Source organism: Lutra lutra, chromosome 12, assembly GCF_902655055.1.
Source record: "Lutra lutra chromosome 12, mLutLut1.2, whole genome shotgun sequence".
NCBI classification, from domain to species: domain Eukaryota; kingdom Metazoa; phylum Chordata; class Mammalia; order Carnivora; family Mustelidae; genus Lutra; species Lutra lutra.
Genome location: NC_062289.1, coordinates 36,828,833 through 36,842,996, shown reverse-complemented (window position 1 = coordinate 36,842,996; position 14,164 = coordinate 36,828,833). Strand labels below are relative to the sequence as shown.

Here is a 14,164-nt window from a genome sequence, read left to right as displayed (position 1 = left end):
GTCCTTGCCTCCTCAAGCTCACTCAGTAGCACTTTATTAGGAATGTCACCGGAACCCCTATAAGGGAATGGACTTCACTACTAATTTTAGCATAAGTGAACAGGTTAACAATTTTGTTCAGTCTTAAAGCATGTTGGGGTTTTATTAAATCTAAATTATTCTGGGCGTGCAACTGAGACACGGCTACTCAAATTGTCTATAGATTGCCACTGATCAGCGAGCTGTTGGCTGTCACTTCACAGTGAGCTAAGTACAGAAACTGAGAGGAAGCATTTAGAAGCAATCACAGGCATATCTTTTTGCCACACTTTGCTTAATTGTGCCTCACAGATAATGCATTTTTGTAAGTACATTGAAGGTTTGTGGGCAACCCAGCATCGAGTGAGTCTTATTGGCACCATTTTCCCAACATGTGTTGGATCGCTTCATGTCTCTGGGTCACATTTCGGTAATTCTTGCAGTATTTCAGACTGTCTCATTATTAGTTAAAGCAGTCTGTAATCAGCAGTTACAACTTGCTGAGAGCTCAGATGGTGCTTAGCAAAATTTTTAAGCAATAAAGTGCCTTTTAATTCGTTTCTATTTTTTTAGACACAGTGGTATTGCACACCTAATAGATGATGGTATAACATAAACATAACTTTTATATGCACTAGGAAACCAACGAATTCATGTGTTTCCCTTTGTGATACTGACTTAACGCGTTGGTTTAGAATCGAACCTGCAGTATTTCCAAGGTATGCCTGGAGCATAATCTAATGTTGCTAGAATATCCACACAAGGGGTCGGGACACCAATCCTGTTGGCCGGAGTGTAGAACAGATGGCATGTTGGAGGAATGTGTGGAGTGAGTGACAAATGGTACAGGCTGTGTGTGTCATTCATGTGTTTTACAACCATGTTTCACAGTGTTATTTTATTCTTACTTAACTTTACTGAGGCAGACCTTACATTCAGAAACATGCACCCATTTCAGTGACAGTTGGATAAGCTTTGACCATTGGTTACATCCATGGAACGACCATGACCTCAAGTTTTCCTGGGCCTCTGCTCAGTTTACAGCTTGTCTACTTTCCACCCTTCACCCTTGAGCCACCAGTCACCACCAACATGCTTTCTGTCACTGTGGGTTAGATTTATCTTTTCTAGAGTGTCACAAAAATGGACTTAGTCACTACTTTTTTTTTTTTTTGGTCTGGCTTTTAGTCAGCATAATGATTTGGAGACCCATTGATGCGTGTCTTATCAGTAGTTTATAATTCTTCATGGCCGATGAGTGATCCATGGTATGGATGGACCACAATTTATATCAAATGTCAAGTGTTGTTCCCATTTTTTGCCAGCATGAGTAAAGCTCATTGTGAATATATATATATATATATGATACAAGTATTAAATATTTTTTTACCTTTCTTGTGTAAATAGTTGGAAGTGGAATCGATGGTCCTTATGGTCAGTGTGTATTACTTTGTAAGAAACTGACAGTTTTGTTCCAAAATGATGATACCATTTACATTAATAATGGCAGTGGATGAAGGTTCCAGTTGCTCCACATCCTTGACAACACTGGATATTCCAGTCTTACTAGTGTTAGTCATTTTGGATGTTTTTTTCTCTAATGCTGTTGAGCATCATTTTATGTGCTTTTTGTCTGTCCAGGTATCTCCTTTGTGAAATATCTATCCAAAAATCTTTTCCATCCACCTTTTTTTTTTTCCTTAAATTTCTGCATTGTCTTTATCAAATTATGAGTTCTTCCTGTATCCTGGTAACTTGTCTTTTGTCAAACGTACATTTTGGGTATTTCTGTAGCTCATTTTCTTAAGGTATCCCTCAAAGGGCAGAGGCTTTAAATTTTGATGGGTATATTAGTGTATTAGTTTTCCCTTTTAGGCTTAAATTTTTTTGTATCCTACTTAAGACTTTTTTTTTTTTTGTACACATTTAGTTTTATTGTAACAAAGCAACTTGTACACTTTTAATGTTTAAAACTGAGCATCATCTTTCCTTTCCAGTGAAACAAAAAGAAAATTTAAAAATAAACAGGAACAAAATTACAATAGAGAATGTCAATTCCAAATAAGATCCTACAAGTTCTGCTGATTCTCCCATCGAGTGGCAGGGCTCAAGTCATCATTAGGAGAGAGTTTTATTTTAAAAGTGTCATCTTAAACTGCAAGGATGTCCGTTAAACATCACAATTAAACATGCCAAAGGAGAAGCCATGTTGTCAAAATGCCCACTTAACCCACCCAAACATCTCAAACCCACCCTTTGCTGACCTTCTATAACCCCATTTTTTTAAGTTTTTTTTTTCTTTTTTTTAAACAAGAGAAAGTAGACAGGTACATGTTGGTAAATGCTAACTGTCCATATTCACATATGGACACAGTGTATCTCTGAGCCCAATATACAGAGAAAGGAGGAAAAAAGCTAGAATTCTATGCACTACTACACAGGGGCCTAGCACCCTCCAGCTTCCAGCAGAGCTAAGGGAGCAGAAGGTTTTTCTTTTTTCCCACAGAGCACGGTGGTGTTGATTCCATAAAGTTTTTGTTTTTGTTGAGACAGGAAGGGACAAAAATGAATTTGGAACAAAAAGGGGTAGAGATTCTTTTCCCACTGTATTCTGCTCAAGGTATTTCCCCCCCAAATAAGCTGAGAACCATGGTATAAAGGGAGAGAAAAAGGAGACTTCAAAAAACAGGGCGAATGAGCACGAGAGGAGAAAAGAAAAAGAAAAAGGAAAAAAAAAAAAAGACGGCAACTTGCTCCCAGGGACTGAAGAAAATTAAAAAAGGAAGGTTGGAATCCATCAGTGTTCCATTAGTCATCTTCTCCTTCATCCTCCTCTCCTTCCTCCCCCTCATCATCATCTTCATCTTCTTCACCTTCATCCTCATCTCCTTCTTCATCAATATCTTCCAATCCTTCTTCTTCTTCATCATCATCATCATCCTCTTCTCCTTCCCCTTCTTCATCATCCATATCGGGAACCAAGTAGTACTGTAATGGATTTGGCCAAATATCATCTTTGATGACCTCTCCTAACTCATCTGCACCTGCATCAGAATGGTCAGTAAACCAGGTGAAGAAGCTCTCTGGTTCCTCATGCTGTCTCTTCCTGCTGGCTTTATTCTGTGTTTGACTTGAACGTTTCGTCAAATCCTTTCCAGATTTCCATTTGATTTCAGTGGACTTTGAAGATGGATCACCACTCTTATTCAGATGAAATTCTTTGGAGAGAACTTTATTTTCGAAGTAAGGGTTTTCATCAAAATAAAAATCTATTCTGTAACCTGATTTAATATCTTCAAATTCTGTCACTTCAACTCTTGTCAAATAATGCAGCGCCTCTTCATCCTCCTCCCCAAGCAGTGCAGACACTTGTGGATGGTTGACAAATGTTGTTACCCCAAAATTGGGGATTTTGGCGATCAATTCCGACCTCTTCTGAAAAAATGGTTGGCGGAGTTTGTTATATTTCTGTTCTACTTTCAAAATCTCCTCACTGGCTTGTTCATTAAGTCTGTCTATTTCATTTTGTACTTCATCAATATGTTCAATTGCTTCTTGCTGTTCTTTTTCTCCCTTATGCAAGTGCTGAGATGTTGACGTCTGCCCTGGCTTGGGGGCAGGAGGCAGTCTCGGTTTCTTCGTTTGAGGCGGGAGCGAAGACTGGCGTTTGGGGGCCATGCTGCAAGGAAACTCCAGGAAACCGGGAGAGAGGCACGTCTGTACTTAAGACATTTTTGCATATCCCGCTAATAAGATTCTTTCCCTCTATTTTTCTGGTAGAAGCTTTATAGTTTTAGGTTTGTGTTTTGGTCTGTGATCCAGTTGTGAGTTAATTTTAACAGATAATGGAAGGTATGGACATCCAGTGGTTGAAAAGACTTTTTCTTTTGAATTACACTGGCACTTTTGCTGAAAATCCTTCGACAACATATGTGTGGTTCTAGGTATTGAGTCTGTATTCTGTTCCACTACTTTCTGTGTCTCTGCTGAGGACAATACCATATCTTCCCTGTCATTTGATAGTACATGTGGAAATTAAGTAGTGTAAGTCTTCAAAATTACTTTGGTTCTTCTGTGCCCTTCGCATTTCCGTATACATTTTAGAAAGGAGCTTGTTGATTCCTCTTAAAACATGGGATTTTGATTGACATTGCAGTGAATCTGTAGATCAACATGAGGAAAATTGAGAAATTAATCTCGAGTCTTACAATGCTTTTACTTAAATATGGATGTCCATTTAGTTAGGCCAGCTCAGTTTCTCTCTGCAGTGTGTTATAGTGTTCAGGGTACAGGCTTAAACACATACTTAAAGCTTATCCCTAAGTATGTCATTTTTGGATGCTATTATAAATTTAAATTTCCAATTCTTACTACTCATCTATAGAAATAAAATTGATATTTGTGTATTGGTCTTACATTCTTCCGTTTTGCTATCCTCCTTCCTAGCAGCTTTTAAAAATTCCATTGAATATTCTAAATACATAATTATCTCCTATATGAATAAAGATAGTTCCTTAAAGTTCAATGTTTGCTAAACATTTTTCAGTAAATGGTATATTAATTCTAACTTCAGTGATGAGAAAGCACATGCCACTAGACTTTTTTTTTTTTTTTCCAAAGAAAAACGCACAGTAGTAGTAAATGCACGGTAGTAGTAAACAAAGTGGTGACGGTGGGAGCCATTTTGACAGCAAAAGGTTTTGTTAGTTTTCATTGGCAGTATGGACCATTGTACATTTAGTTTTACAGCCATAATTAGCCAAACAAACTGCTTAAGAATAATGTGTTATTTTGTGAGAATGAACTGGCCAAGGAAGAGGTAAGAGCATTGGTACTTAGAGCATTAACAGATTAAAAATATATTAAAAAACAAAAGGCTTTGCTAGTATCCCGTTAAGAGTTGACAGATGTTGGTGTTCACTATTGCGTATGTCAACATGAGTGCTTTGTGGGTTTCTTATTAAATAGCACCCTGATTTGCTAAGAATAAAAAGACAGTAGGAGCGTCTGGGTGGCTCAGTTGGTTAAGTGTCTGACTCCTGACTTCGGCTCAGGTCATGATCTCAAGGTTGTGAAAATGGGCTCCGTGCTGGGCATGGAGCCTGCTTAAGATTCTTTCTCCTCCCTCTCCCCCTCCCCCCAAGACCGTTGTTGAGACTGGCATCAAAAATGCTTGTGTGGAAATGTTGGGTGAATCTGGGGCAAAGAAGGTGGCTCAAATATCACTTTCCAATGATGTATTCTGAAAATGAGCTAGTGTTACAGAAAAGCCAACCCATAGAACGCAGAGTAGAGAATTTTTCATTATAGCTTGAAGAACATGCAGATTTGCTGATGTGGCAATTCTAGTAAATGTGTAAGATGAGCATGAGGTTGAGATGGGAAGGATTCTCAGATTTATTGCTGATTAACACAACTAACTCTGAACCTTATAAAACTGAAGAAGTATATGGTCAACAAGTGTAGTTTGGGATTTCTTTTGCCTAAGAGACTGTTCTGACAGAATAAGAATATTCTAGAGCAGGTGCATAGATTAGGGAGCTTGGAACACAATGTAAATCATGCACTCCTCCCTCCACTGAGAAAGCTGTAATAGGAAAAATGTCGTTTGAAGTAAACAGTGTGCTTAGTGATGATGTAAGAATTGTAAATTAGATAAAGGCAAAGGTGTTAAAGTTTATCCTCCCTTTTGTGTGATAATAGGGATGCTAATCATTAAAAACGATTACTTTTTGCTGAGGTATGTTGGTTATCTATGAAAAATGAACTGAAATAAGCTATTAGTGGTTCTTGAAAACCAGGACCCAGCTTGCTCTCAGTTCTTTAAAGATATCAGTTAGTCAGACTTCCTTAGTTGTTTGATATCCTGGGTGTTAAAAGCAGCATGTGTTGGACAGCTATACACAGAAGAATGAAATCGGACCATTCTCTTACACCACGCACAAAGATAAACTCTAAATGGATGAAAGACCTCAGTGTGAGACAGGAATCCATCAGAATCCTAGAGGAGAACATAGGCAGTAACCTCTTCGACCCCCGCCGCAGCGACTTCTTTCAAGACACCTCGCCAAAGGCAAGGGAAACAAAAGCAAAAATGAACTTTGGGGACTTCATCAAGATCAAAAGTTTCTGCACAGCAAAGGAAGCAGTCAACAAAACAAAGAGGCGACCCATGGAATGGGAGAAGATATTCACAAATGGCACTACAGACAAAGGGCTGATATCCAAGATCTCTAAAGGACTCCTCAAACTTAACACCCAAAAAACAAATAATCCAGTCAAAAAATGGGCAGAAGACATGAGCAGACACTTCTCCAAAGAAGACATACAAATGGCTAACAGACACATGAAACAGTGTTCATCATCATTAGCCATCAGAGAGATTCAGATCAAAACCACATTGAGATACCACCTTACACCAGTTAGAATGGCCAAAATCAACAAGACAGGAAACAACAAGTGTTGGAGAGGATGTGGAGAAAGGGGAACCCTCTTACACTGTTGGTGGGAATGCAAGCTGGTGTAGCCACTTTGGAAAACAGTGTGGAAGTTCCTCAAAAAATTAAAAATAGAGCTATCCTATGACCCTGCAATTGCACTCCTGGGTATTTACCCCAAAGATACAGATGTAGTGAAAAGAAGGGTCATATGCACCCCAGTGTTCCTAGCAACAATGTCCACAATAGTCAAACTATGGAAAGAGCTAAGATGCCCTTCAACAGACGAATGGATAAAGAAGATGTGGTCCATATATACGATGGAATATTACTCAGTCATCAGTCATGAATACCCAACTTTTGCATCAACATGGATGGGACTAGAGGAGATTATGCTGAGAGAAATAAGTCAAACAGAGAAAGTCAATTGTTTTCACTTATTTGTGGAACATAAGGAATAGGATGGAGGACATTAGGAGAAGGAAAGGGAAAAATGAAGGCGGGGGGGAATCAGATGGGGGGATGAACCATGAGAGACTATGGACTCCAGGAAACAAACTGAAGGTTTTAGAAGGGAGGGGGGTGGAGGGATGGGTGAACCTGGTGGTGGGTTTTAAGGAGGGCCCAGATTGCATGGGGTGAACATTGCACCCCATGCAATGTTCCATGAATCATGGAACACAACATCAAAAACGAATGATGTACTGTATGGTGACTAACATAACACAATTTAAAAAAAGAACACGCTGCATGCAACAAAGGAATGCATCATATTTTTAAATGACAGATAAGATCAAAGGGCAAAAACAAGTTTATAGGAATAGAGCCTACAGTTTGCTGTGTTAGGTTCCATGATTCAGCTATAGTTGTCTGTGAAGCAGGTAATGATCTTGTCACTGAACATCTAGGAAATATTATCACTGAATACATTATGAATTCTAACACTTTGAATCTGATTTCCTATCAAGAGAATCCATGTTTGGGAAATTTATGGATCTGGTACTTACTTATTTCATCAAAAAATAATTTAAATTTAACTGTCACTGCACAGGATAGATGGGGGAATTGGCCAGCACTAAAGTATTGAAGTTACATTTTGGAAATACAGCATCATTTGCTTTTGTTTGAGTAAAAGCTAAAAACGAATATTCTGCGTTTGTCAAAGTCATGCTTAATTTTCTTTCCCTCCCATTTCCATCAACATACCTCTCCCTAAGACTGGTTGCTAAGATGAGTGTTACTAAACAAAATACAGAAACAATTGAGATATATATTATCCCTTGAGAGTAATTTGGCTGATACCAAGCTAACAAGCAAAAACCAAGCTAGGTTTTCTCATGAAAGACTTTGAACGCTGATATATGTAGCTTTCCTTCATTCTGTGTATTAGGTTCTAATGTGGGAATCTATTTCACTTGTGACTTTTTGTTTGCACGACAACAAAGTTGTGGGCGTCCTAGTGACTTTCTACATTAATTGCCCATGTGCTTTCTTTTAGATGCTTATATGTGTAATTCTTTTTGGGTTATGTCTTTTAGATCCTATTAATGCAGAATTTTGTGGATTAAGTCTAATGATAAAGGATTTGGTATTTATTTGTATGTCTTGTTTCATTTCCTTTGCCAGGACTTTATTTTGATTGTAATTGAGAAAAGCGTTGGTTAACATGTATTGGAAATTATAACCTAAAAAACATTTCCTCCAAGAAGGATAGTTGGAGAAGCACCTAAATAATCACTTTGGTTTTTCCCTGATAGCATTTATTTTAGGTGGCCCATCCCCTGTGCTGCCTACCATGTCCCACCTTTAGAGGTGGCTCCCAGGGGCACCTGGGACCTGTTACTGCCAGGTTCCACAAGGGGGCTGGGGGGAGCCTCACTGAAGACTGGACAGTAGAAGGTGTTATGCAGAAATACAGTTGACCTTGGGCATGCCAGGCAGACCAGCATGGCAGGTGCTGTCAGCAACTGCTTTTGCCTCTGTGCTCAGGACAAGCCAGCACCCCGGTCCCGAGTCCACGTGTTGTCCCTGACACCATCAGCGGGGACATGCTTACAGGTCACCAGCTACTTAGCAAAGGCAGGGGCCTTTTTTCTGGTGTCTTCACCTCCAGTGCTTCAGAGGCAGGTTGTGTGGGTCCTCTTTTGGTTCCTAGGGTAACGGTCCCCCCTGGCCCTTTGCTCAGGTCTTACTGTGTCCATTCTTATCCAGCTGTGGCTTCAGTAGTCTTTCTAATCAGACCTAAGGACCTCCCCTCTGGCCCGCACCTTGGTCAGTCCACAGATGTCTTGGCCCCCCAGACTCAGCCTATCCACAGTTTAGTATCCCTCTTGTCAGCAAAAGCTGCTGGTGGTCCCCCACCCGGCCAGGTTCCTCAGTCTTGGAGACCCGTGCCTAGCATCACTGCTTGGAAGCCCTCCAACTTGCTCTCTGCTCTAATTCACAGCCTGACTTGGCTCTGGCTTTCATGCTTTGACAGATGCTGCTCCCCGTTCCTGTCCGCAGTTCCCTCCTCTAGCCCACCCGTCACTCAGACACTTGAGCTTTCACTTAAAAAACCAGTTCTAATCCTGAACTGACCTCTCTGTGGCCTTGCGGTGAGGCCCTGGCCGAAGCATTTCTGGGTGTCCCCTCGGGTGACTCTGTGTCCACCTTGATCTCCAAGTCCTGCCAAATGCAGTCAGATGCTGACACGGGCCATTGCAGGTTCATGTTTTCTGCCACAAAACAACTGAATCTAGCATCTCCTGGAAATGTTGGGCAAGAGAATGGGCGGGTTTCTAGCCAGCAGAAGAGGCTGGATGGAAGGAGCAGTACAGCACCTCATTGATGAACGGAAGTTGTAAGGGGCCTTTTATGGTTTTTTAAGAGTGCTTTCACGGCAGCTAACATATCATTTTCCTGAAGATTTCCATCCAGATCGATCCCTAGCTTTAGACCCTCTGGCATCTTTCTGAAAAGTTCTTTTTGAAAAGCTCTAAAGTTTGTCAGCCATGGATTTCTTCCCTGGGGTTGCCCGAGGGCAGCGGCATCCCTCCTTCACTTGGCTCTCTTTTCCCCAGGTCCTAAATCCCCTGGATTTAACGGAGAAGTCCGTGAATGCTTGAGGAATGAATAAATCCATCTTCCTGCTCTCCAGGACTGAACCACTGCTTTTCAGATCTTAATGTATATGTGATTCTCCCAGGGATCTTGGCAAAAGTAAATGGTGCTTCAGTAGGTCAGGTCGGATCAAAGTTCTGTGCTTCTCACAATGCTTCTCACAAGATCCCAGGTGATGCTGATGGGGCTGGCCCAGGCTCCACAATTTGACTAGCTCTAGATTAAACCAGTAACCTTTAAAAAAAAATAGTGGGCACACTGGGGTTTGGCCAACCACCTGCTACGAGGACTGGCCCAGCTGTACCCTTCTGTACTAGGAGCAGGCCCCAGGACATGTCGGGAAGCCATTCTGCCCCCACCCCAGTGGGGGAGCCTTTTCTTCCTGATGGAGGATAGGGTTACCCGCCTGATCTCCAACCCCCTTTCCTTATTTGAGGAGCCCCTGCTCGTGGGATGGAAAGGACATGAGGTATTGTCGCAGTTGGGTGCTGGACCAGCTGACTGAGTCTGCTTCTGGAAAATGACCGGACAACCTCCAAAGCCCTCTAGGTGCTCCTCTTCGGCCACCAAGACCCTGACTAGTCCCCAGAGGTGTCGATTATCTTGAGGCAGCAGTGGTTGAGGCCGAGTTCTGAAATTTTTGTTAATGGACATAAGCACCTTCATGGTAGAAAAAAAAAATCCAATCTGTAGTAAACTCTATGAATATCTTTCCACATATCAGCATAGTTCACATACTTGTCATTTTTAAATGGCTCAGTAGTTCCGTTCCCTCAGGTTGCCTGGGTGAGGCCATGTGTGGTCATTCCCCCGAGGCTGACACTTGGCTCACCTCCAAGTTGTTTTCCTTGTATTTTCAGGGATGGGTTGTGTCTGCCGAGATTCTCCTCAATCCACGTTCTGCCTTGGACAACCTTTAAAAATCGGGAACAGGCGCAGGTCATCTAGTTACATGATCTTTTTAAAAAAAATTTGACTGGGGGAGGGGGAGACATGGGTAGAGGGAGGGGTAGAGGGAGAAGGAGAAAGCCCTCAAGCGGACTCCTTCCTAAGCACAGAGTCCGACGTGGGGCTTGATCTCAGACCCTGAGATCATGACCTGAGCAGAAATTAAGATCCGGTCGCTCAACCAGGCACTTCTAGTTACGTGATCTTAGAGCCCGGCTATATTTTTGTTTTATTTGACAATATTTTTTGCAATCATAGTTACATAATTTGCGTGGTTATGTGTTTAAAGTCTATCCCTCCTGCGTCCCCTCCCCCCACTAAATTCTCAGGTCCACAGGTTGGGCTCTCTCTCTCTCTCTGCCATTGCAACATGCTCAGCATCTAGAACACTGCTTGCTTCTAGACATGTAGGAGCTCAGTAGTGTGGGTCACGTGGACAAGCATGTGCTGCACAGCTGGACCGCAGGCATGGTCAGGTGCATCTCCTGCCTGCTGTACTTGGCCGTCAGTAGGCATTCAGTGCCTGCATGGGCTGGCATCGTGTCAGACACTGGTGCAGAGTGCTGTGCCTGGACCCCACCTTGGAGTAGCTCAAGACCAGCTGGGAGACTTGACTGTTGGAAGTGCTAGTAAATGTGAAAATACGGGGATCTTTGGGAACATAGAGGAGGGGGACCAGATTCTGAGACCAGGGGTCTAAATGAAGTCTACTTGGAGGCAGGGAGGCCTCTGGTTAGGGGAGGATGTCCAGGAGAGTTCAGCACATGTCCTGATAGCCCTGTTGCAGTCTGGGTGTATGATAGCTGCTGTTGTAGGCAGAGCCCTCACTGGTGGGATTTTTCCTGGTTTTTGTGTTGCTTGGTGGGCTCCTTAATTTTGTTTTCTAAGGTCATTATAGAGATGGTACATTGGGGAAACACATGTCACGGTGACCTGGTCTGTGCAACTGCCTTTATGTGCCTTCATTATGGATAGTAGGGTCAAGCACCAGCTCTCAGTCCCATTTTAGATGAAGTGCCTGCCCTGGAGAACAAAATGTAACTTCTCAGAGCGAGGGACTCACTGAATTTGTTTGGGAGAGCTAGAAGAGACCTTAGTGACACATTGCTTGATAGAAAAAAGTCCTCCACCCCCTGCCAAAAGGAGAAAGGCCAAGCAAAGCTATGCTAAGTTAGAATTTTTCATTTCAGTTCACGAAAGTCTGTGAAAACTGAGGAACAGAATAAAAAAATGACTGATTACAGAGTGTTTCCTTTATGAGTCACAGTGTGAGAGAGCATCATTACTTTTCACAATTTAGAAAGGACATTGCTAACGACTAGGCTTCTCAGCAACTTCCAGACACTGGACATTCCACGTGTTCTTGGGTTGCCCCTCCCGGCTCCCATTCCCCCACATTCCCCTTCCTGTTCACTCTGTTTCATGTAATGTGTTTGCAAGATAGTGGTTCAAACATTCTTCCAAGTATGTGGCATTCGTTGAGCTGAAAAGAGTCTGTGGAGGCTAATTGTTCTTTTTTTCTTACAAAGTATATTCAGGATCATGTTTATCAGACACAGAAATGTTTCCATATTTAGCTTGAAAACAGTGGATTTTACTCCTCATTTCTTGATAAATGGATTTTCCCTCCTAGATTTTTTTTTTTTTAACTGGATGATTTTCTTACCTTGGTATTTGGACTTCCTACATTGATAGACTTATTTTTCATTCAGTCTGTTTCTCTGTCTTAGCTTAAGTGGTTATATAGAGAAACAAAGGCAAATTACCAAGAAATGAGGATTTGGGGGAGGGGAATTTTGCTTAAATAAAATTCTGTATTTTGAAATAATTGGGAGACCTTCCCCCCTCACATTACAAGATCAGTACATAGACTTTTTGTGTGTCCTTCACCTAACTTCCCCAAAAGTTAACATCTTAAAAACCATAGTACCAGCCTCCAAACTAGGAAATTCATATTGCTATAATACCACTAACTATTCTATACACTTTATTCAAATTTTGTCAACTGTCCCACCATCTTTTTTTTTTTCTTTCTTTCTTTCCCCAGTTCCAGGGTCTAATTCAGTCTTCAATCCAGGATCCCGTATCTCATGTTAGGTGGCACATCTCCGGAATCTCTTCTGCTTTGTGACCATTTCTTAGTCCTTTTCTTTCATGACCTTGACACATTTCAAGGGTACAGGCTAATTATTTTGTAGAGTGAGATTCAGAATGGATTTGTTGGATGTTTTCTCATGACTGAATTCAAGTTACATGGTTTTGACAAAAATAGAGAAGAAATGTTGTGTTCTTCTCAATTCAGTGGCATGTTAAAGAGCCAGTTTTATTGTTGCAGATGGTAACTTTGGTCATTGGGTAAGGTGTTATCTGCAAGCTTTTGCCCCTTTGTAACTAATAAATACCCTGTCAGGAGGTGTTTTGAGATGATGTCAATATTCTGCTTTTCATCTACTTTCAAATCTCTTTGTAATTCTTACCTGTGACAATCATTACTGTAATGTTTGCCTGTTGGTATTTTTCTCTCTTTTTTATGCATTTATGAATTGAAATTGTGTAAGGAATATCTTCCCTTCTCTATTTGTTTACTCATTAGTATCAGTATGAACTTAGGGATATCTGTTTTATTCTATGGTTTCTAACCCATCACTGTCATTTATTCTGCTCCAATTTTTTTCAGACTTGACCTTTGGGAGATCATTCGAGTTGACTCCTGTGTCCTTTAGATAGTCTCCCATCATATTTTTTTGGACTAAAAAATTTTTTCCCATCTCAAGGTGTTTTATGCTCATCTTGTGCTTATCCTGTTCAGTCTTGGAAACTGTGGTTTCTCCAAGGAGCTCTGTTTCCTTTAATGGAGAATGGTGTCTAGAGAACCAGATTACAAAATCTAGGTGTGCTCATTGATATTGGAGTGTCATTGGTTTTTATACCTTCTCAGAGCACAGAGCTAGAAAACATTTTTATGTACGTATGTCTGCATATGAATTTGCACACTTCCTTGTCTCTATGTGTCTATCAAAATATTTGAGTTTGTAATGAAAGGACCTATTCTAATCTACCCACACAGGGCTTATTCTGGTCTTCTGCCTTTTCTTATTTCTGACTCCTTTCTCCATCAAAAAGAAACCTGGCTCCTGCTAGCAACAATGTGTTTACTTATTTACTCAGTCTTAGAAAACAGAATAAAGTGCAGTAGTTTCTGAATCATTAACCCATGCACTTAAGGCGGGGGGAGCTAAGTACAGTATAATACTCTATAGTTCTTTTATCTTCGGCTTTACAGTACCCAGTCAAGATATGCTCTTTGGAGAACTTATTAATAACCTACTTATTTATTTACCTATTCTTTTAGGGTGGTTAAATTATTTATTTGTAGATTATTATTATAATTATTCATTATTTAGACTTGTTTCTTTTTGCACTTCATTTTGGGTTCCTCCTGCATTTTGGATGATTTAATTATTTTCTTGAATGTGAGAAACTAAGCATAATTTTAAAAAATGGAAATAATTCAAGAAGGGGGTACTCGGAAGTATTAATTTACCCTTCACCCATCATGTTGCCATCCCCCCTTCCTTCCATATTGTTGCCAGCCACACCCTGTAGGTAACCAATTGCCTTAGTTTTTCATCAATCCTTCTGTATTTCTTATTGCACAA

The 14,164-nt window shown here is 40.9% G+C and overlaps 2 protein-coding genes across 12 annotated transcripts in view; one reads left to right on the top strand and one right to left on the bottom strand.

The window, feature by feature from the left end:
- FHOD3 (formin homology 2 domain containing 3) overlaps window positions 1-14,164 on the top strand; it is a 473,175-nt gene that overhangs the window by 144,158 nt on the left and 314,853 nt on the right. The gene's annotated exons all lie outside the window — the stretch shown is intronic.
- Window positions 2,009-3,732, bottom strand: LOC125082148 (protein SET-like). The gene has a single exon (XM_047697438.1). It carries the CDS (start codon window positions 3,694-3,696, stop codon window positions 2,827-2,829), a length of 870 nt encoding a protein of 289 aa, XP_047553394.1. The 5' UTR covers window positions 3,697-3,732; the 3' UTR covers window positions 2,009-2,826.